The sequence below is a fragment of the Porites lutea genome, chromosome 7 (genome assembly GCF_958299795.1).
Source record: "Porites lutea chromosome 7, jaPorLute2.1, whole genome shotgun sequence".
NCBI lineage: Eukaryota > Metazoa > Cnidaria > Anthozoa > Scleractinia > Poritidae > Porites > Porites lutea.
This window is the reverse complement of record NC_133207.1, coordinates 4,197,618-4,220,157: the sequence shown is the minus strand read 5'-3', so window position 1 is coordinate 4,220,157 and position 22,540 is coordinate 4,197,618. Positions and strand designations below refer to the sequence as shown.

General features: G+C 40.5%; 2 protein-coding genes across 2 annotated transcripts in view; both read right to left on the bottom strand.

Moving 5' to 3' along the window:
• Window positions 1-14,244, bottom strand: part of LOC140944177 (dual E2 ubiquitin-conjugating enzyme/E3 ubiquitin-protein ligase BIRC6-like) — a 42,814-nt gene extending 28,570 nt beyond the window's left edge. The window contains exons 1-14 of the mRNA XM_073393304.1: window positions 14,053-14,244; window positions 11,868-12,049; window positions 11,242-11,394; window positions 10,487-10,710; window positions 9,694-9,739; window positions 9,180-9,336; window positions 8,953-9,005; window positions 7,608-7,697; window positions 6,559-6,817; window positions 4,591-5,886; window positions 4,086-4,299; window positions 2,880-3,476; window positions 1,703-1,831; window positions 460-720 (exon numbers count right to left, since the gene is read on the bottom strand). Coding sequence (XP_073249405.1) covers window positions 460-720; window positions 1,703-1,831; window positions 2,880-3,476; window positions 4,086-4,299; window positions 4,591-5,886; window positions 6,559-6,817; window positions 7,608-7,697; window positions 8,953-9,005; window positions 9,180-9,336; window positions 9,694-9,739; window positions 10,487-10,710; window positions 11,242-11,394; window positions 11,868-12,049; window positions 14,053-14,230 — 3,839 coding nt within the window. The 5' untranslated portion in view covers window positions 14,231-14,244. The remainder of the gene's footprint in view (window positions 1-459; window positions 721-1,702; window positions 1,832-2,879; window positions 3,477-4,085; window positions 4,300-4,590; window positions 5,887-6,558; window positions 6,818-7,607; window positions 7,698-8,952; window positions 9,006-9,179; window positions 9,337-9,693; window positions 9,740-10,486; window positions 10,711-11,241; window positions 11,395-11,867; window positions 12,050-14,052) is intronic.
• A 2,255-nt stretch (window positions 14,245-16,499) lies between these two features.
• LOC140942845 (uncharacterized) overlaps window positions 16,500-22,540 on the bottom strand; it is an 8,833-nt gene continuing 2,792 nt past the window's right edge. Inside the window, exons 4-11 of the mRNA XM_073391858.1 lie at window positions 22,235-22,265; window positions 21,802-21,903; window positions 21,059-21,120; window positions 20,868-20,962; window positions 20,185-20,215; window positions 19,607-19,715; window positions 17,841-18,050; window positions 16,500-17,113 (exon numbers count right to left, since the gene is read on the bottom strand). Coding sequence (XP_073247959.1) covers window positions 16,911-17,113; window positions 17,841-18,050; window positions 19,607-19,715; window positions 20,185-20,215; window positions 20,868-20,962; window positions 21,059-21,120; window positions 21,802-21,903; window positions 22,235-22,265 — 843 coding nt within the window. The 3' untranslated portion in view covers window positions 16,500-16,910. The remainder of the gene's footprint in view (window positions 17,114-17,840; window positions 18,051-19,606; window positions 19,716-20,184; window positions 20,216-20,867; window positions 20,963-21,058; window positions 21,121-21,801; window positions 21,904-22,234; window positions 22,266-22,540) is intronic.

The following is a 22,540-nucleotide window of genomic DNA, read 5'->3' as shown; positions in this document are numbered from 1 at the left end:
CCACTTTTGAAACGAGTTTGAACCACTTTTGAGACTGGGTCGAGTTAACTTTCGCAAAGACTTCCGGGGCTGTTACCAGGGACAAGTCAAGTCAACGGCGCGTCCCCAGTAACTATCCCAGAAACAACTACGGGACTCATTTCGGCACCAGTTCAGTTCTCGAAATATATTAACAGTCCCTTCATTTCTAAGCTTTACAACGGTTTAGCTACTTGTCAAATTCGCTACGTTCGAACTCGCTACCTACATATTCGTCTCGCTGCCTATAGGCAAAGTCCAAAACTTGCACCCTTGGAGGGGCCAGTTTAAAAGAGCGAGAAATATATTAAAAGGTTTTTTTTTCTGGAGCGATTAAGGGACTATTTTCAGTGGATTACAAAAAGTAATACACAGCGAATTTGTTGCGAACTAGGAGGAAGCGAATTCCACAAGTAGCGAACCAGTTGTTGGCAATCTAACCTGGAACGTAAAGCAAGATGCTCAGGAAATCTTGTGGTGGCAAGCTTTGATGACAGAAATTCCAGCAATTCCAAGCAAACAAAACTTGTCAGAGAGGCGTTTGCTTGGGCTGCAAACCCTGTTAGCAACTTAAAAAGCCAGTGGACCGCTCCAGATGATACTGCACATGGGGTGTCTCGTAAAACATCAAGGATTGCATTCAACAGAGAACTCCTGAAAGACGATGTCGAGTCAGTGGACGTCCTGGTACTTACGGCTTTCCTGAAAAAAAAAAAAAGAAGAAGAGAAAAGTTTATATAGAAAATCTCAGTACATCTGGTAACGCACTAGAGGTAATATTGGACATTTTGAGGATATTCGTGTGGCTGGGTAGGAGTTGCAGCGAACTGCATTGTGGGACTGTTTTGGGATGCTGTCGCTTCTTTTATTGGCTATTAAGAGGTCGCAAAGGAATCTAGGTTAAAATTTTTCCCCCAAAAAAGTGCCACAGTGCAACTCGCACTGACCCAGTCCAATATCAAGCACAGGAGGTAGTGTTTCACCCAACATCCAGACACAGAGATGCGGGAAGAAAAAAAGGACGATCCTATGTTTTGATTAACGAAACCTTCAAATTAGCTCTGTATTGTTGTCAAATTTTGTTACAGTGATGAAATGTGGCTAAATGAAATTTAGGCTTAGTATAAACTCGAGACATGGCTGGCCAGCAGTCTCTCGTCGGAGATATGCGGGAGCGCCCTAATCGCATTGCAGGCGCTCATGGGTCTTTTTACAGCCTTTCTCTTCAGCTCATGCCATTACGATCGCGTGTCGTTGCCTTTCGTGGCTTGTGCTGGCATAGTTTCTTTCTGCTCTCTACCCTTCCCCTGCTTATGGTAAGTATGGTAGGTTCCACTGGTTAGGAGGGTGACGGTGCCTGGGTTGATGCCACTCACAGGGTTGTTAAGGTTACACACTGCAGTGAGCTACCTTTCGGGGCTCCACAAGCCTCACAGGCATCTTCCCCCACGCTCATCTCTATTGATGAGTTAAATAATAGGTAAGAGGAATTCGTTTCGTCCTCGGCTACACTTCAGTCCACTTAAGTCCTACTACCATTACTTACGGGCAGTACAACAAGCGTCTTTTTTATGCGCTTCATGGGCGGGGTGTAAATCACGGGGGAAGCGTGGAGCTTGAATCACATATGACGGCGAAGGAAAGGAAGAAAAATAACTCTGAATAGTAAAAATTCGTGGTTTACCTCGCGCACATCATCAGAAGTCGGCTACACTTGTGAGCGATGCTTCGCCCAGAAGAGAGATAACACGTTTGAATCAACTTAGGCAGGTAAGCTTCCACCTCCTGTATCAATGCCATATCGCTGTAATCCCTAGTAAAAACAAAACAAAACAAAAAGGTCATATTCAACAAAGCTCTACGTTTGACCTTGATTCCAATTATTTTGTAATGCAACTTTAGCTGTTCAAATAAACGTGACTGATCATAACTTCATGCGTTCAAGTCTACCAGGTCGGATTAGGATTGAAAGGCGCCGACATTGGTTGTCTGGGCACAGGAGCGCCGATTTGACATCGTCCAACGAGGCACAAAGTGTTGAAGTAAGCTAAACTTGGTATCTTCTTTGAGCCCTCACTCCTTAGGCCTGCGGTAGATACATGCAAAGTTGCATAGCAAAATTGTAAAGAGAGGATCCCGCTCAGAGGCCATGAGGGCGAGAGGAATAATTGTTTTAGTAAAATCCAATAGTTGGTCAAAAATATCGAGACAAAACAACTTTAGCGAGCAAAACGTGATTCAGCCGCCATTGTTTTGGTTTTCAACGCCGGCGCATTTCGCTGCTGGTGGACTATAACATATAGCCTAGTAGTCGCTCAACCAATCAGAACGCAGCATTGATAATAGACCACCAGTTGGATTTTACTAAAATACCACAAACTCAATGTGGCTTCGTAAGGGGGGCTTGAAGAGGGCTCATGATAAAAGGAAGGGCCTATATCCGACGGGGGCATACATGTATAAACCGAATATACAGCCATTTCGAGAAAAGTTGTCAGAAAAAGTACACGCGACAATCATCAAAGGTATTGTGGGTAGTTTTTAGTTCACTGTTCTTCAAAGAAATTTGAAGGAATGCCAGGAATGCCACGAGAGGCCATGGACTTAGGTTTCCGAGTGTTAAAGGAAAGCAACAAAAGTAGGTTCGACAGCTACAGTGCCTGATGAAAATACGTATTTTGGATTTTTTTGTTTACAGGTAGATGGACCTATAACTGGGGTGGGGGTGGGGGGCTTATAAACAGCAGTTAACGCTAAATCATTGCCCAATAACCAGACTCTCTTGGACCCTGCATCAGTACACGTGGTACTTTTCGGCCGTGCATTTAAAAGATGTTAAGGTATGTAATAATAAATCTAACCTTGTTTTGTAGTTGACACACACGCCAGCAATCCAACAGAGGAGTTCAAGAGCAAGTTTCCTGCCATCTTCGTCTCTAGCTGCTCCGTGCACCGGCAGAGATCCGACAACAATATCAAGCAGCCTGAAGCTGCTGTTTTCCAGCAAGCTGCTTCTCAATTTGTGGCATTCCAAACTGGAGTTGTTTTTAAACCGTGTCACTGTGATGGACACCTCAGAGAGATCTTCACTTGGCCCTTGACTGTCAAACACAATCAAAAAAATTCGACCGCTGGATTTGACCAATTTCGGGCTGGTCAAAGTGACACGACCATGCCGCCCAGTGCTGTCAAGCCCTAGCTTTAAACTCACAGGGCCACACACGACATGGCCTTGATCTTGAGCAGAGGCCAGCATTCCTCTCTTGTCTTGTTCTGCCAAAGCAGGGGCAGAGGCATTCTGACAGGACTTAAAAGAGCTGACGTAAGGTGGGTTCAGAAGGTACACATTTGTTGTGGGCTGAGTGATCATGGGGCTGAGCGAGAATCTGATATCGATGTGCCCCACGTGACAATATCTCGGAAGAACAACCTCCACAAGTTGCTCCCTCCCCAGAAATCTGCAAAAAAGGAAATTTCTCGATTAATAGGTAACAGATGAGGTATTGAATTGCAGCAGTACAAACAGACGCAACTAATAATTTTACACTGTACTGCTCGCATACATGCATGTTGTCTCAGAGTTTCTTGTATTGAAAACTCGAGGCATGAAGATACACTGTGCGCATAGAGTTGGCAGGGAAAAAATGAACCCCCACGGCCCCTTCTTCAATAACTCTAAGTTTTTAAATTATTACAGGCGTACCATTCAACAGTGAGCTTCCTCAAAACTTTCTACGGCTCCTGGCGTTGTTTAAAAGTAATCAAGACATGAAGTATTGATGGCATTGATATCGACGAAAAGAAGGAGAGGAAAAGGCTAACTGTGGAAGGGAGGAGAAGGATGGGGAATAGGGACGACATTGAATAAAATTAAATAGATAATATCCCTGTTTAGACAGTTGATTACTAACAAAGCAAATGAAACATTACCTGATTAAAAACATACTACCTTGTTTGAACAAATACCCTAACGAGAACTGGTACCTAACCGCCCGTGTTGCTTCAGCTCCCTATTAACCCAGTGAAATACACAGCCGTGACAGAGCTCCTTTAAGGCTCAGACATACCTACTACCATCTGATCGTACTTTCCATGTTCTGGTATGCAACACTGGATCGACCAAGGTATGTTGATGAAGACGCTGTTGATCTTGTTGAACTTCAACCCAAGAGGAGGGGACAGATGCTGTAAACCTTGGCATCAGTGTCACAAATTCCGTCAGCTGAACCAAATGCTGAAGAAATTCCATAGAAATGGGCTGATCTGGATTAAAAGCAGCCGCTACAGAAACGAAATCAAACCATGATTTGGATAAAATATACAAATGTAACATCATCCAGTCTATTCCATCTGGTCCCAGCCGTGAAAAGGGTGGATAATACTATCCAACGGATAAATTTCTATCCACATTTGTAAAAATATAAATTTTTAGCTGCAATAACAATTCAGGAAGTAAAAACTCAAGAGGATCGATAATTCTTTAGTTTTGAAATTAGATGATGTCATGTGAAAACCAGAAAAAGCCAGACAGTAACCAGAAAATGGCTGGACTAGCTTCCTAATCAAATTTACCTGACTGTGAACTACAGCTTCCCAATGGTGCTTCGGAGATAGATGAACCATCTTTGCTGTCTTCTGCTGTACCTGTGCCTGCTTCAACCTGCGCCTGATTCCGTAATCCCAAAAAGTGCATTACTCCATCCTCACAGCACACACAGAGGCAGTCCATTCCAGAGCAGTTCAAAATATGCGATATCTTTGTACCTTGGCTGGAGACCTTGAACTTAGTAACAACTTTCAGAGAATCCGCATCGATGATGACAACACTATCGTTAAACGCACCAACAAGAAATTGCCTGGATTCGGAACACACGTTTTCTAGCTCTTGAAAATGGCCAGCTGGGTGCCGCAAAAGTTCGTGGCTCTCCACTGGGAGGGTAACTAAGTTACTAAGAATACCATCAGAAGAGGGAAAGTGCTTTGTTAATGTGGGCTGTGAGGACAACGTTCTTTCCCCACCACTGCTTGCTATTTTGTACACTGTAAGAGTGCTTTGAGGAAGACTGTCAGGTCTAGGACATTTCCCGTTTCCTGCAGAATCACTTCCCGGTATAGCTGTACAATTGTCACTGGATTGCCCTGATTCTTCATTTTCCGGATTAGTTTCACCAATGTGTGAACCCTTGTCAATAAAATAATTATTAAAACAATGAAGATTAACTAAAATATTCTGACCATCCCCAAAGGGGACAATTTCTGTTACTTTACAAAGCCGACCATTGCAAATTCCTGATAAATCCAAGCATTGAACAAGCTTTGCGCATTTATTTCCTTCTTTACATTTGTTAACCTTTGACTTCTTGATGTTTTCCTCCCCAGCGATGGCCTCCGCAAATTTCTGCAGCACAGAAGAGTGAAGGTTAAGAGAATCCGGTGGAAGAATTGGCAACTGATCGTACATCCAGTCATCGTCACTGCCAGAAGTTGTATACGGGTCCTGCAACATCATTTCTTTTTCAAGTTCAATACAGCTATCTACATTGAATTGTGGCTTTGCAGAATTTTCACTGTTTGCCATAATGTCATACACCAAAATGTAAGGACAGGAGCAACCCTCTGCTGTTAAAAACGATACGTGTTTGCCCTCTGTCTTTTCAGTATCACTTGAAGGAGAATGCTTTTCAATGTATACTGCAAGAAATAAAGTGGCTGTGTGTCTAAATGATTGACATTTCTGCCCCGCAGTGCTGGTGGGATCCTTTCCACACGAACAAACAAGAGACACAGCGCAGACTTTCAGCTTGTCCTTTAGACTTTGCTCTTCTGGATCTTTACTTTGAGATGGAACATCTGTGCTCTTCTGCTCAGCTGCAAATTAAAAAGTAACAAAGGGCAGTAATTTGCAAACCAGCCTGGGAAAACAGCCAACATTTTGCGACAACACCACTGGTTTCCTCGCAAAATGACATCCAAAGAACAAACTGACCACCTACCCCTCACCTAAATTAACATGAACACTTACTCTCACTTAAGCAAAATTAAGACTTAGGGGAGGGGTAAGAGAAAAGGTTATGAAGATAATCAGATCAATAATATTATTGAAGTTTCTGAGAAACTGACCACCTACCCCTCCCCTAAGTTAACATGAACACTTACTCTCACTTAGGCAAAACTAAGACTGAGGGGAGGGGTAAGAGAAAAGGTTATGAGAATTATCGCATCAATTGAGGTTTCTGACTAACTGACCACCTACCCCTCCCCTAAGTTAACATAAAGACTCTCACTTAGGACAAAATTGTGACTTAGGGGAGGGGTAGGTGGTCAGTTACACAGAAAGCTCAATTGATCAAATTATCATAAATGAGGAAAAAGCTCAATCAAGAAAAAAATCTTATCAGAATTATCAACAAAGGGAAAATGCTTGATCCTTTATCAAATTCTCTCAACAATTTCTGTAAGGAAATATATGGACATCAGTCTGGAGAATTTGTAGGTGGATCTTGGGGCTTAAAAGGTCTCTAATGTCACAAGTGGCAGCACCTTTCTTTGTGTAGCCTTGATCACAGGAATTCGTTGAAGACAGTGTTTCCTTGTCACAACCTTCATCACATTGATTCTCCGCTTCCTCGCTGATGTTTTTCACATTCTTGTCCTGCTCTGTACATTTGTCCTCTGTTTCCAAATTCTCTGGTTCTGACCAAGCAACAAAGCTCTTCGGAGGGCCTAAGTTTGTTGACATGCCACACTCTTGCATTTTGTCAGTTTCAGTAGGTAACACCACTTGGAACTCAGTATTGATCTTCGGCGAAAAGAAAAGACAGACATAAACATGACAACTGAACGAGTCATTATTTTATGTTGGTTGCTTGAAGTAGTCATCTTTAGGTTTTAGTAAAATTCCTATTTTTTGCCATAATTCAAGAATTTTTGTGGGTTTTTCAAGCTTCAAGCATTTCGTGCACAACAAGGAAAAAACACTCAGAATTATGGACACACAGGGCAAAAATAAGCACGGTGACCCCATCCTTTTACTGCAGTTTATGAATGTCCTATATATGGTTGACATTTGTGTCAAGTTTGAAAAAAATCTGGATAGTACATCCTTTTCAAGGGAATTACCTTAAACAAGAAAATACAGTGAAAATGTAAGTGATCTGGCAAGGTAGTCAGAACTAACTTGGCACCTTCTTTCAATACTTCACAACACATCAACTTGTGATGTAACCTTCAAAAACTTCCATAAAAAACATTCAGGTGAGTGGTTAACGTTATTCCTTCTCGGACCCTTTCAAACGACCACAGACAAAAATGCTGAGCAACCGGAAGAAATAAAACTATGGTAAGGAGAGGATGTGTATATACGTCCTTGGCTCTTATTTGGTTACCTGTTATAGAACAGTATGTTTAGAAAGTCAAGTAAATCCCAAGCCACACCCAAATTGTCGACCTTTAAGGCTTCATTTCATATTTCCTGTGATAAAACCATTCAAATTTTACCTTTTTGGCCACACTCTGTTGCTGTAAAATTTTTTAACATGATTTGGGTATGCCTGGATAAACAAAACAATATTTAAATATTCACTTCCAACCTTTAGTTCGTCTTGGATGTTCCAGATGATAATTCCGCCATTTTCACTACATGTCACTATATAATGGCAACATGAGCTTTCACTGATAAACTAAAAGAGAAAACCAGAAAAGTAATTTAACAAATGCTGGAAAAAGGCATACAACTGTAGATAATGGTAACCTGGTTTAAAACTAAAGAGAGTACAAGCACTCCTGTACTGCACAGTGCAACATTCATAAAGCCCTTCAAAAACAACACAACATTTTCAACCAACATCATGTCTGTGTCCAACACAACATGGTGTGGCTAAATGAGAAAAAGATGCCAGACTAAAAATTGAACAGAGTACATCCAAATGAAGCTTTGCCGTTATTGCACCTGAAGGGTGGCACAGTGGTGAAAGCATTCACCCCCACCCATGTGGTCGGGTGTCAATGCTATCTGTGGGTTGAGTTTGGTATTGGTTCTCTCCTTTACTCTGAGAGGTTTTTTGCTGGGTACTCCAGTTTTCCCTTCTCCTTAAAATAAAGCAACATTTCCAAACCCCAGTTTGACCAGGAATATTTGACAAAGAACACTACATGGATGTGTTACATTTGAATTGTTATTCATTTACTTATTAATTTTATTATGTTTATGAACTTGGTTTCCATTGGTTGCTTTTTCCCACTAGAGTTTACTTTGTAGGCCACTAAACTACCAAACATTTGTTTGCAATGCAAAATGATGGATAAAAATACCCAATAGAGGTGAAGCATCAGAAGACATTTAAATGCAAAGTTGAAGAGAGGGGGCTAAAAAGTGAAACTTGCTCCTCCAACAAAATGTTGGATGAAAATGTTGGATTGTTTAGCCAGTGCTTAACACCTTAGGAGAGCAGGGCTGGTGCAGTGCCAAGAGCACTCCATATGCCATATGTGAGTTGAGTTTATTGTTGGCACTCTTCAGAGCTCTCAAAGGCTTTCCTCTGGGTTCTCCTCTCCAGTTTCTGCTCTCTCCAAAAACTAACCATACCAAATTCTAAAATAATGTGGCCCCAATTTTTCAAACATTGGATAGTGCAATCCACCAGATAAATCACTATCCAGTGGATAGGTATTAGGAAAACCAATTGCGCTATCCATTGGATAGGGATTTATCCACTGGACAGCATTATCTACCTTTTGAACAACTGGGGCCTGGAAAGTATCTCCAGTTGGTTGAGGACACTTTGAGAGATGCAGGTTTATCATTTCTCAAAACTGACAAGTGCCACCCTCTCTGATTAACTTTAGTTTACATATTTTCATTAATTTTTGTTTGTGCTCTGGCCCATAAGAACTTATATCAGTTTACATTTCTTTTAACTTGTTTCATACACCTACCTTGACTTGAGCAGCAGTCTGATGGTCATAACCTGGTGCAGTGGCCAGTGATACTACAAAAAACAACAACAACAGCAAAAACATTCAAAACACTTCTCACACTGCCCAAAATATGTGTCAGGTTAAATAAAATACCACATACCCAGTAGTTTGCTACATATTTAAGGACATAGAAAACTACTGGGTATACAACTACAGACTGAACACTGACAAGTATCTTCCCTTACCTGACATAGGTACATTCTTGGTGTGGTCCCCCCTAACAAATGAGCAATCTGGGCAATGGCGTTCATGCTCTGACCACGGTTCATCTGTTGGCTCCCAGCACACCAAACAAACATTACAAGTGAAACAAAGAGCTCTGTCATCTCCTCGGTTACTTGGCTGAAAGAGAATTTAGACTAAAATTAATCATTGCATCCTACAGTGACCAAAGTGGCCTCTTCTTAACAGATTTGTGGTTAACACCCCTGTCAGTCCACAAAACAAGCCAGTCATCAGTGCGCCTTCCTGTCTGAAGTTTTTTTTTACACATGGCTGATTATAGTGTGCCATCCCTTGTACAGCCTAAGTCTTTTTGGGGTTAAACCTTGTTTTAGTTCATCAGACAACTCTGACAATAGTCTACCTTCCCTTGTAAGGTTTATAGTTAAACCTTCTTGCAGTCCATCAAATACAATGTACATGTACAGGTTAAACATTATGCCATGTATACATTCTGCATAATATACTCAAGATTACCTGATGGTAAAAGCCAGCTTTTGCCATAGCTTCAGGGTATGCCCACCTTAAGAGCAAATACAAAAATAAAATGTAACTTACAAAACAAAAAATTACTATCTAGACTCACCCGGCATTCAACTACATGTAGTCATATTGAGGTAAAGTTATGGGAATGATAATGAATATTGTGGGGCTTGAAAACAGAAGGATTTCTTTGCAAGTAAGTAAGGTACAATGGAACAGGCAAGTCTTTTTTTTCTTTTGACCCTGGAGAGTTATGAAGGTCATTCACAAATATGATTATTTGACAAATTACCGCTAAGCTAACAATTTGATTGAAAAGGGCAGATCCAAAAATCTTTGGCAAGGGGTCCAAACGTCCACCTTTATTCACTCCTTCATATGTGTTTGGCAAGCCTTGAAACTATCAGATGAAAGGAGTACACAATCATCCTATGAAAGTAGTTTCAGTTTTCAGCACTTATCAGGGGAGGGGCCCAGGGGGGCTGCCACCCCCTTATGTTTACACCAAACTGAGGCCTGAAGGGCTGAAAAAAAATTTTTTGGGGACACCCCCCCCCCCCCCCCCCCCCATTATCTCAGGGTCTGGATGACAGGGCTAGCCCTTATCAGAAGATCTCGATCTGCTACTGCTTATTCTCAATTGCTTCAATTAGAGGGATCCCTGGACCCTTCCCCCTAGATCTGCCACTGACTGATTACTTAGCCATGAACCTTCCCAACTCAACCGAGACAAGTAATGTGAATTTGACTGGAACAGAGTTGATCGTTTGTCCAGGTTTCACTATACCTGTATTCCTTGTGAGGCCAAGACACAAATGTCTTCCTTCTTTCTGCTTCCAAACACATGGGTAGCTTCCCCTGCACATCGAACAGGCACATGTTCCTCAAGTGTACAGCAGAAACCACAGGGAGGGCAGCATGATTTTTATGGTTTTTCTCTAAATATCTGGTCAGGTCACCAAATGCAGTGTCCAAAGAGCCACAGGGATACTTTATCTGGCAAGTGCACCACTAAAAGAAAATAAATAAAAAAACGCACTTATGGTCTCAACTTACATGTATGTTGCTGAAGTTCACCATTATAGGCAAGTCATTGCTTGGCACACGATTAGTAGTAGACAAAGAACTCTAGGTATTCCTATAGTAGTTGTTTAGGTACAAGTATTGCATTGTAGAGTATTATTCAATGTCTTTTCACTCTTGTGTATTATTACTATTGTTATTATTATTGTTATTACACTTCTGTCAAGTCCTGCTTTCTTTAAATGCAGATGGAATTTTTTACTGACTGTTCCGAGGGCACAAATGATGATCGCTACAAGCACAACTTCTTTCCAATTTCACAGACGTTTCCGCTTTTTTTTAAATCTTGGTATTTTTTTCCTGTTCTTTATTGTTATTATTATTATTATTATTATTATTACTATTATTATTATTAGTCCTTTGCTTCTGCTTGCGACTCCAACAACCTAGGTTCACTATAAGAGTGTAACGGAAGGAGTCATGCTACAACTCAATTCAACTGCATATGTACACATGTACCTTAATTGCCTTATCATGGCTGGAATTCAACAGTGACTGGGCCTTCTCTACTTCTTCTTTCAGCATGAGATGAACTTCCTTTAAACCATTTACTTTTAAACCCTCTTCTCCACCAGACATGCATAATTCCATTGCTGACACCAGCAGAAGAGCCTAGCAAAATATCATGTCATTAAAGTCACTGCCACAATGACATTTACTGTGATTTAGTCGACTAAAGGCCTCAGCTCAAGTGTCAAAAATACCACTAGCCTGTGCCACACATGAAACTAAACTCTGTTAAAGTTGTCTCAAAAAAACAGCCCTGAAATCATTGTTCTGCCCTCCCCCCCACCTCCCCCTTTCCCCACCTGTGTACCAGGATTTGTCGGGTGTAAATCAATTCAGGGAAACATAATGACACTGTATAAGAGAGTGTTTGAACACTTAAGCTTCAAATTTATCAAAAACAATTATTGTCTATTTGACAAGCTATCATCAAACACTTTACTCAATGCTTCCTGGTATTAACTTTAGACACAAGTCGCTCCTAAAAAAACTTGGCTACACCTCATTTTTTCATCTGCATTTTTTGGTTTCTGAATATCACATGACACACCATATGTCGTATTTGATATACTACTCACATCTGGCAGTGTAAACTCGAGAACAACTGGTTCACTGCAAGAACCTTTGAGAGGTGGCTGTAAAATGCTGTCCAGCAGCAAGACACCATTAAGATCCTTTCTAAGCCCAGATACAGAGCCATTTGTGATAAATAGTTTTTCTACCTCAGGACAGAATCTACACTGAAGTGGGTCAGAGTTTCCTAAAGAGAATTAAACAAAGATACATTCAGTTTTTAAGTTTCACAACCTTTTCACACGAGGAGTTTTTTGCAGTTTTAAGGCATATCCATCCTACAGGAGTATTTTGCAGAAAAGTCGAATGGACACAGTGTTCTCCTTAAATTTTAGCTCAGCAGGTGAGGGACCATTCATGGCCGGTAAGGCAAAAAATGCTCCAGAGGCAAACTTTCCTAGGGGAAATGGGAGGCAGGGGGGGGGTAGTGAAGTGAGGGACATGACTCTGCCCTCGCAGGGAAATTTAGGTGCTAAATCTCTGAAATGTCATTCCCTCATTTGAAGACCTATTTTACGCAAATCGGCCACTTTTATCTTTAAAAAACAATTTAAAAATGTTTGATTCCAATATTTTTTTTGGTCCATAAAAAGAAAAGCTGTGTATACTTAAGTACTTTTCCACATATTCATTCATTTCCTTGATCGGATCGTATCACAACTTGCGTATTTTTTTAATTTTACAATATTTATTTTTAGTAAACCTTCAGCGGTTGCAGGCGGTAAGAAGTGTTCCTTCAGGCGGTAAATTTTACCAGTTAGTGCCTGATAAGGAGAACACTGTGGACAATCAACTCTGAAGTTTAGTGATTAGAGTGAAAAAGCTGAGAGAATCAAATTCCAGTTCAGTTCTCACTGTATAATGAACCTAACTGCAACTTGATTCGGGAACTGGTGGTTTCGATACAAAGTCATTTTGATACAAGTCATTTCATTCAAGCAGTGAAATTGCACAGAAATTTCGATTACTTCAAGTAAATTTTGTGCATAAACAAGAAAAACATTTTGAGTAAATTAATGGTCTTTGTTCTTTAAACCAAGCACATTAAACTTTTCACAACTACACTGAATATACTCCTATCATAATGACTTGAACAGTGTTCTCCCTAAATTTTAGCTCAGCAGGTAAGGGACCATTCTTTTCATGGCCGGAAAGACAAAAAAAATGTGCCAGAGGCGCACTTTCCAGTGGGAAAGGGGGTAGTGGAGTAAGGGAGTAAGGGACATGTCTACGATCTCACTGCAAAATTTAGGGACTAAGTTCCCTGAAACGTCATTCCCTCATTTTAAGACCTATTTTATGCAAATCAGCCGCTGTTATCTTTAAACAATAATTTAAAATATTTGATTCCAATAATTTGACTCTGTCTTCCATGTTCTCTTTCCAAAATGCCTGATCACTGCGTATACTTTAGTACACTTCCATATATTCATTCATTACCTCGATCAGATTGGATCGGATCACAACTTGCATATTTTTTAAAACAACTTATTTCATTTTAATTAAATTGCAATCAGTTCAAGGCAGTAAGAAATGTTGCTTCAGACGGTAAATTTTACCAGTTACTGCCTGATAAAGAGAACACTGCTGTATCGTAACGTCCGGTAACCATTAATTCACTCAGTTTTCCAACCCTATAATTACCAAACTTCAGAGATATTAAGTATTTGACATTCTGCAAAATACCCCTGCTAATCACAATTCACCACTAACAGGATAAAAAAGAGTAAGTTTGTTGACCAGGAAATTAGGGTAACCAATAACTGAAACTCTCACTGGCAGAACTCAATTAAGCTTGAGTCTATGAAGATTAATCCACTAAAGGGTTTAATTGCATCTTCGTTGTACTTGAACATATTTTAAAAAGTAAAGCAAAGATAACATAGTTATTAGAAAGAGTATTACGTAACCTTCAATCAAGCCTCAATCATGCTCACCAAATGAGTAATAATCAATCAAAATCGATCAACCACTTAGATTGAGGCAAATGAAGCACTTCCTGCGATCATCCTTAGACAGTTTTAAACAGGAAAAATGTTTATAGTTCAGATACAGCACTCCCCTATCAATACTTGGGAGGAACATAAAAAAGATTTTCTGTGTGTAGGTAGTAACAGTTGCGAACAGAGAAATATCCGCAGTTACTCATGTGCAAAGTTTAAACACATGCTTCATCAATTCTCAATTTACCTGCCGGAGCGGTGTGCTTTAATCGCAGACTGGAACGCGCATCCACCACTTCAATCGTTCCATCCTCGAGCGTACAGATGAAGCAGTTCGAGGTGGGTGAAAATGTGACTGAGATTGGTCGGCCACTAAATTGTAAGCACCCTTCTTCCTCAAAACACCACTCCTCCTGGGCCGCCATATTTGTGCTTCGACATGGTTTCAGGGTACTGAGGCACCAGGCCTGCCTTAGCTCTGCCTTACTCAGCGTCCAGGCCTCTAATATGTGTAGGTCCGTTTAGCGTGCAAAGTGCACTTCTTTTTTTTCGGACGTCCTTAAACAGCGTAGAAATATGTTCTTTCTTGCAGAAATTTGGTCCAGGTATTAAACCCAGAAGCATAAAACATAAACAAGGGAGATTCAACTCTTGAGGAGTGGCCACCTTAGCCGTAGCTTAACTCTTAGCTTAATCGCGCTGAGTGGCTGGGCCATGCGGAAAAGTAACTGGACAATTAAGTCAGGGTGTTATAAATAAACAAATGCACACGAAAACGTTACATCAAAAACGCGCTCATCTTGTGCTCGCTGACCGCTGGCCGCTTAGTTTAGTGGCCCCAGCTTCCGCGAGTGTCCTGTGGCTCAGGGGTAGAGCATCTGGATTAGTAACCAGAAGGTTATGCAGGGACCGCGGAGCAAGGTGAAAAGTGGGAGGGCTGACAATTGAAAATAATTGAAAATCGAAAAAAAGAATAAAATCATAGTATTTGATTTGTTTCTGTCACGTGACTTTGCATACTTTATCCAGTATTTGTTGCTTTTTATAGGTCGGCCAACGTACACGGTCAGTTCAGATTCAATGCAAGAAAAGGCGCGATTACAATTTTAGTATAGAAAATATTACACTGAAGTGATCTGAAAAATTTCTAACTATGGCCGTTCACTATTCAAGTAATGTAATTCTTCTTGCCATCGAATATTTCATTGATTCGACAGGAGAAAGACAAAATATAAAACTTTTATCGACTCAAAACAACTACTCACCTTCGTTTGGCTTGAAAAAGCTAGTAATTTTCTTCATTTTGTCTGATAAAGCTGATAAAAAAAACTCTGCCGGAGCTGGAAGAACAAAACACGCTGCCGAACGAAGCGAAGGGGTGGCCAAGGTATGGCCTTTGATCAAGGAGCAAGTCAGCCACAGGGCACAATTACCGCGAAAAGCAAAGGAGCCCCACAAAATGCCTGGCGTTTGAAATTAAAGAAAATACAGAAAATATAGCGGAATATAGACGGAAAAAACTTGTTTCAAGTCTTTTTTTTTATTTTAATTATTTTTCTTTTTAGCGCAAAAAAGTGGTGGGGCCGCGGCCCTACCAGCCCCTCCCCCTCCGCGGTCCCTGTTATGGGTTCGCCAGCTTCTGTGGGAAGTGCTTAGATTTTTTCTTTCGAGCCAGCCGTGTCACTGACTCAAAAAAACATCTTCCTTAATGCTAGGATAATAGCACAGCTCTGCGTTATCCTAATTTGTTCTTCGCGAAGCGAGAGCCGAACTGGGGATTGGGCGTAGCGAGGTTCTCGCAACATTCGCTTGTCGAAAATGTGATCCAAGCGCGATGGAATCACAAAATACCTGCACGATTAGGGTCCGCAGTTGCCTAGAAATAAAACCACGTGCCCGTACTTCGGAGGCTGTAAGTTACCAGCAAGAACAAAAGCCTGTCTGAGATCGACTTGAAAATAACGTTTTGGAAAGTTTCTTTTTTTGGTCTGCAAGTGACCAGAATACGGCTCCAATAGCGCCAAACGGCTTTTAGTCAAAATTTCAAGGGGTGGACAATCTAAAGACAATACATTCGCACTTCTCCGAGAACTGAACCGCCGCTTGGTTAGCGCAATTCTATGTAAGGGAGATAATCCGTTGAGTAAACCTCACGAGGTGTCCAACCCTACTTCGCCCATTGACACTTATGCTAACCTTTTAAAGCTATATACGTGACATAAGCTACGAGACAGAAACTTTTCTTTTACATTTCCATACAGTGAGTTGAACAGGCTAGTAAACAAGTTAGCTGCAAGTAATTACCGTAAAATTCCGAAAATAAGGCCCTCCAAATATAGGCCCCCCAAACTCGTAACGCAAAAAGCCTCCGTTAAATCGCCCCTCCGAATAGAAGTCCCACCGGGGGCTTGTACTTGGAACTGGATTGCCCTCATATATCAAATACAAAGCAAAACAAAGCAAAAATGGTAAGTTTCCTTCCAACTTTAAGGGTAGCCCAATCGATTTTGAAATGCAAATATCCCCCCGTAGATAAGCCCCTCCGAATATAAGCCCCTCCAAAAATAAGCCCATCAAAAAGGGCCTTTGAAAAATATAAGCCCCAGGGCTTATTTTCGGAATTTTACGGTATGTTATCAAGCCACCACAACGCAGCGGGTTTTCCTTAAATAATAGCAAAAAGAAATTCCAATATATATACAAAAACAACCTTTTAATTCATCGATTTTTCGTTACATTAAACAAGATACGTTAAATAGAATATTCTTCCACTTAGTACATTTGTTAAATATTTTGCCAAAAGATTGACTTCTATTTACAAGACACGATTTACATAAAAACGCAAAATAAAAGAACAATACTACAATGCAACAAGTTCATCAGTGGGGCTAATGTAAAAATGTTTGGTAACAAGAAATAAAAAGATATATGTAACTATTAACGGAATATCGGAATGGCTATTTTTTTTCCTGGTGGATCTTTTCACTTATAGAGGTATTTGAACACGGCGGTAGCACGTAGCATAGACAAGCTTATAACTGCTTCTCTTTTTTTTTCAGATCAGTTACAGTTGTTGAGACAGGAGACTTCCATGGAAGACCTGCATCAGAAGTATTTGTTTCCTGAAGGTGCCCGTCTCAAATAATAGTAATAATAAAATTTGAGCCGCGTCACAATGTATTTGTACGTTGTCAGGGGGTCCGTGCCACTTACATGACAACAAAGTAAGGTCACGCAAATTGCTACTGCTGTTGTCAGAAGGAAAAAACAAAACATAGCTTGACCAGGAGTGATTCCAATTTTGTAGCCTGCAAGAAAAGAGGGCATACAGTCCTTTAATAGAGTTCTTTGTTTTTCTTCTGTTTTTTCGGATATGGAGGAGATTACAATGTACAAATGCTATCAAGTACTCAGGAAAAAACTATTGGCTGCTGTTTCCCTGTGGTACTGTTTAGCATGCCTTAAACCAGTTGTGCAATACGTTGTTGGTAGTCTAGCCTTCAAGCCTGTGGAGTTGAAGTGTGACGCATTCGACACTTACGCAGGCAGATTTATCAAAGACAACGTAACATCAAATGGCAACGCCAAAGAGCAAAGAAAGGATTAAACCCGCTCTCTGGTGTTCTATTTGCCGCTCTGCCATTGTTCAAGCCAGATTTTGATTTGCGCGCGCTGTTGTCACTGTCGTTACTAAATCTGCCTACTGTGAGGAATTGACTGGGAAACTGCCCACCTACCCCTCCCCTAAGCCAACATCTTGCCCTAAGTGAGAAGTGAATGTTAATGTTGGCTTAGGGGAGGGGTAGGTGGGCAGTTTCCAGAAACGCAGAATGATGCGTTTTGTCTACAGTTTTGTAAAATGCGGCTCTAACTCCTGCGAGTAGGAAGAAAATTCTAAACAAACGCTAAAAGAGGAGTTGGTTTCGAAATGGAAGTTTCTAAAGTAAGTGGAAGGTAAGAAGTAGTTGCACTCTTGACGATGGCAGGAGTGCAGAGTATGAAGTGTCTTTAGCAGGACGTAATTTCTCTACGTACTGTTTTCTTGGTTGTCCTGTGCATCGGGCGTGGCCGCACTGGGTTCCCCCTGGTGAGACTCCCCAACAGGGCTCTGTCTTGAATCCGCTGACGACTTTACATCTCCTTCAGAGTTTTCCGCAGTTGATATTTTTGTTTGAGGAGGTTGCGCAGTTTTGTCAGCGTTTTCCTCGCTAGATTCCTTGGTTTCATTAAATTTCTGCATGGCAGCTGAAAGGAATTCGAGATGCTGTTACTGTAGCCTGCGAGCAAGCTCTCCAACTTGAGTGTCGAACAAAGCGAGCCGTGCGAGAACTTGCTCAGTAGTGAGTGGCGTAGCCGTAAGGGGCAAAGAAATGATCTCGCGTCTCCTATCGCGCGTGACATCTCACGATGTCCCTAGATGGAGAGCTTGCTCGCAGGCTACCGTTAACCTTGTATCACTAATAAAGTACTAGCTAGCAATTCCTGATTTGATTTTAGGTTCAAGGATAACAAAAATCTAAAATTATTTTGTTGAATATGTCACCATCGAAGAAGAAGAAGTAAAAAACAAAAAACAATCAGAGTGAACAGTGTGGATTTTTTGACGTCCCCTTTAAATTGATAAAAAGAATGAAGGGCCAACATCTAAACGTCATGATAGCTTATAATTAACAACAGGAGTACGTGTAATTTTGCATAAATTATATATAGGCACTTATTAAAACGCAACGTCATCATTACCCATTAATTTCCTTCTCGACCCAGTTGTTCAAAAGGTGGATAAGGCTATCCACTTGATAAATCTCTATCCACTAGATAGCGCGATTCACGACTTCCTAATACTTATTCACTGGATAGTGATTTATCCGGTGGATAGCGCTATCCATCTTTTGAACAACTCTTGCCGGGCGTTTAGTGATAAAACGTCATTATTGGGCATTTGTTCCGTACGCACGCTGAAAAGGCAAATTGAGATTTGATCTAATATTTTAACCACGTTTTTCAACTGAAAGTTCTTTACTTTTTCGTTCTTTGTACTCCTGGGTCTTCAGGGGCAATGACCCTATGACGTAATCGTCGTTAACGTATTCTTGAGAACATTTATGATACTCCTACATAAAAACGATCAATCGTCGCCTGCTATATAACTGATATTAGGGACGGACCATTAGAAACGTTATGGGGAGGGGATTTTTGAGCTGCAGGAATTTTTTTTCGTTATCAAATTCCTTGTATGAATTTTTTTAGGCCATAGCATGAATATTTCTTAGGATTAATTGGCTTGCATGAATTTTTTTTATGTAATTTTCCCCCGCGCGAATATTTTTTTGTTACTTCGCCCGACCCCCTCCCCCCCCCCCCCCCTCTAATAAGGTTTCTAATGGTCTGTGCCGTAGAAGCAAATCTAGCCTGCGAGCAAGCTCTCCGGGGCGCTCTGGCTGCGGGAAGGGAAAAGGAAGGAGAGCTTGCAACTACGTCTCTGGAATTTGGATATATCCAAATAAATATACACAGCATATTATATAAATATATATATGCATCAAAAAAGTCCATGCGAAATGCTGATTGGCGAAGATGACATTAGTAATGACGTCATTACCCTTAGCACGTGTTTTTCAATGTTTGTTTTACATTCGCGCTCGTTTCCGTTTCGCGCTGATTGGCGGAAATCTGACAGCTCAGTCCACGAGGAGCCACAGGGAACTGGAGGTGGAATTCAAATTCCGGAAACGTAATGGCAAGCTTTCCTAGAAGAGCTTGCTCGCAGGCTAAAGAAAATGGCAAAACGCAAATTCTCTTACCCGAGTACTGTTCCTTTCCCATCTCCGCATATATGACAGTAAACAGATCCAATGTTCGTTTCGTTATTGGATGTGCTTCTCCATAGATTGATTGCCGTAGTTTGACAGCCTAGTGAATTTTTCAGACAATCGCGTCAATTCAGTATGCTTTTTATGGGGCACTAAAGAGCTGAACTTTCAGATAAATGCAATGCAGCATAAAAATGTAACAAAACTTTGATTTTATGGGATATTAGACCAAAGGTGAGGGTGTTTTACCGACCACCTAAAAACCTATGGTTGGCGAGATGAACAACGACGAAGATAAAACCTTTTTTCAAAGTCACAACTACTCGCTACATCGATTTAAGGGATTTAGCCCATTCCATATGTACCGGTAGTAAATTAAAATTGAGGTTTTATCATATGGTCGAGTTCACGTGTTAAATTATGTTAATTAACCACAGAAAAATTTATTTTATACAAAAAATATGGCTGTTTCTGTTGCGCTGAGTTGGCCGTGGCAAATGCATGCTGGGTGTGGCCGTTGAGAACAGCGGTTCGACCGTCCAATTACACAACCGAGAGAAGTTTCTTACCTTACCACAATACTCCAGCGCAAGTTGGGCACTGCAAAAAGAATAAAGAAATGAAAAGTAAATTTCAGAAATAACAAATAACCTGACTGTGAGCACGATAAACATTGCACGATGATTGTCGAGTTAATTCATCAAGGCAATTGCCTTATGACCTATGTCTTCTCTGGCCACACGCCGCACGTAATTCACGAGAAATACCTTCGTCAATTGCAATTTTTCTATTTTCGTCGGTTCCGCAGCCAGCCATTTGCGGTTTTTTTTTAGGGCGATGAGAAACATTTCGAAAACGCCCGCGCGCGAATGAGGGGTGAAATGGAGAGGAGAACTAAAATGTTGAGAAAAATGGACGTTACCATGTCCAGTTTCAAGATAAAGCTCTTGAAAGCACTAGCAACTACAAATACTGCCCCTTCCACCGGAAAAAGAAACAATCTTGAAGTCACGCTGCACCATTTCTGATCCCGACTAAACAACTTTGACTAGGTTGGGGCGAGGGGAGGGGTCATAGCGGTACCAAATCCGCGGGATAGGCATTCTGTGGATAAGAAAGTGCAAAATTTTCAACACTTTCTGAACAAGATTGCAGTCATTTCGTTCCCTTGTCAGCAAATACTGTTCTTTCTTGACTCTCAACTTCTTTCTTGTCACGTCATCGGGAACTTCTAAAATCACACATCACTTACTTTTTCTGCTTCAAACACATGTGCGCCAGTTTCTCATATTCGTTTGCTGAACGAGCTTCAGCTGAGTTTCCCTGTGGATCGTCTTTGGTATCGGGCTAAAAATAAGAGAAAAGTATAATCCTAGTGTAAAAATAATAACTAAAAAAAACTTACTCGTACACTACAGCATTGAAAACAGCCACGAATCTAACCTGCGTTAGTTTGTCTTCTGTATTCTTTTCTTGTACAACACTACCAGTACTACCTTTAAAACCTGGTGCAAAGAAATAAACAAACGAAGAAACAAAATCATTCCCTTGTGCTGATAACTGATGAAGGGTGAAAAAGGTGATGTCTTGTAATGGCGATGGTGCACGGGACAAATTGCAACGATGAGTTTTTAATAGTTGTAAACCCAGTGTGCAGAGAAAGCCAGTTTTAAAGCTCAAACATTTGGGCAAGCTGAAGCTAACACATACTAGGCTAAGAGTCATTTTAATTAGCCCGAAAACATTTTCTTGATGAGCAGGATTGGTTACAGTTCTTCTCAGTTGCAGATCTAGAGTAAATACTGACCGAATTCCTACTTCTAGGGAGATTAAGGGGCATGGTCCCCTGGGATATTTTTTGGATTTTAACTCCCCAAAGTCCCCTTTCCGGGGTTTCTGAGTCATTCAAACAGGATATTTACTGACTGTCCAAACCATTATCCAGATTTCAACTTGGAAAGATTAAAGTTTTTTACTAAAAATATATTTATTATGATAAAATCTGACCAACTTCTGTAAGACGGTGGTAAAAGAAATGGATCCACGCCTGCTTCTCTGATGTGAATTTCCTAAAAAAATTCATTTGCCTAGTATTGTGCAAGTTAAGAACAGAATTCACTAGCCTGATAGCAAAATATACTACTTGCAGGCTATCGGACACGACTTTCTTTGCATGCTGAACCCACCAGACGGCTCTTCCTGTTCTTGCTGAACTTCATTGCTAACATTGATGAGGGATGTTTCATAATATAGCTTCTCTGCTTGAGCAAATGAAACAGCATTTTCATCTAAAAATTAGGTTGAGGAATTACTACGAATTTTTAACAAGTTACAAGAAAGATTAGATGAAAAACAAGTGGTATACATATACAACACCTTCATGACATCATTATGACGTTTAAATAGCACAATATCATAAATGTCTTAGTATTTTTGTAAATGTGTTGATATATTTATATCCAACTATTGTTACTGTAGGTTACTTTAAGACTTAAAATCTTTCATAGGCCTTCTGATAGCACGTGATATATCTAACTAGTAGCTTAGTTATACAACATTTTCAGCTAAATTTACTTTCAATATTGAAACATTTTTAATTTTGTGACATTAAAAAGATACAGTCTTCAAGTTGGCTGTAAATTTCTGCTATCTGTTAACAACAAAAAAAATTGGAAATATTAATGTCAATAACTGAAGACGGCTCTTCCATTTTAACCCTAATCCCCCCTCCCAAAGAAAAAAACAACAAAAACAAGAGAGGGACATGGGGGTTTAACGTATTGCGGTATTGAGCTTTTTTCTTGAGCGACATTTCGGTAACTTTGATTTTAATGTGTAGTATTGCGGTATCATCTAGCCCTGTGGTATGTGATTTTTTATCCTTTTGGCTAATGGTATTAGGTGTTAAAAAGAAGGTCTTTGAAG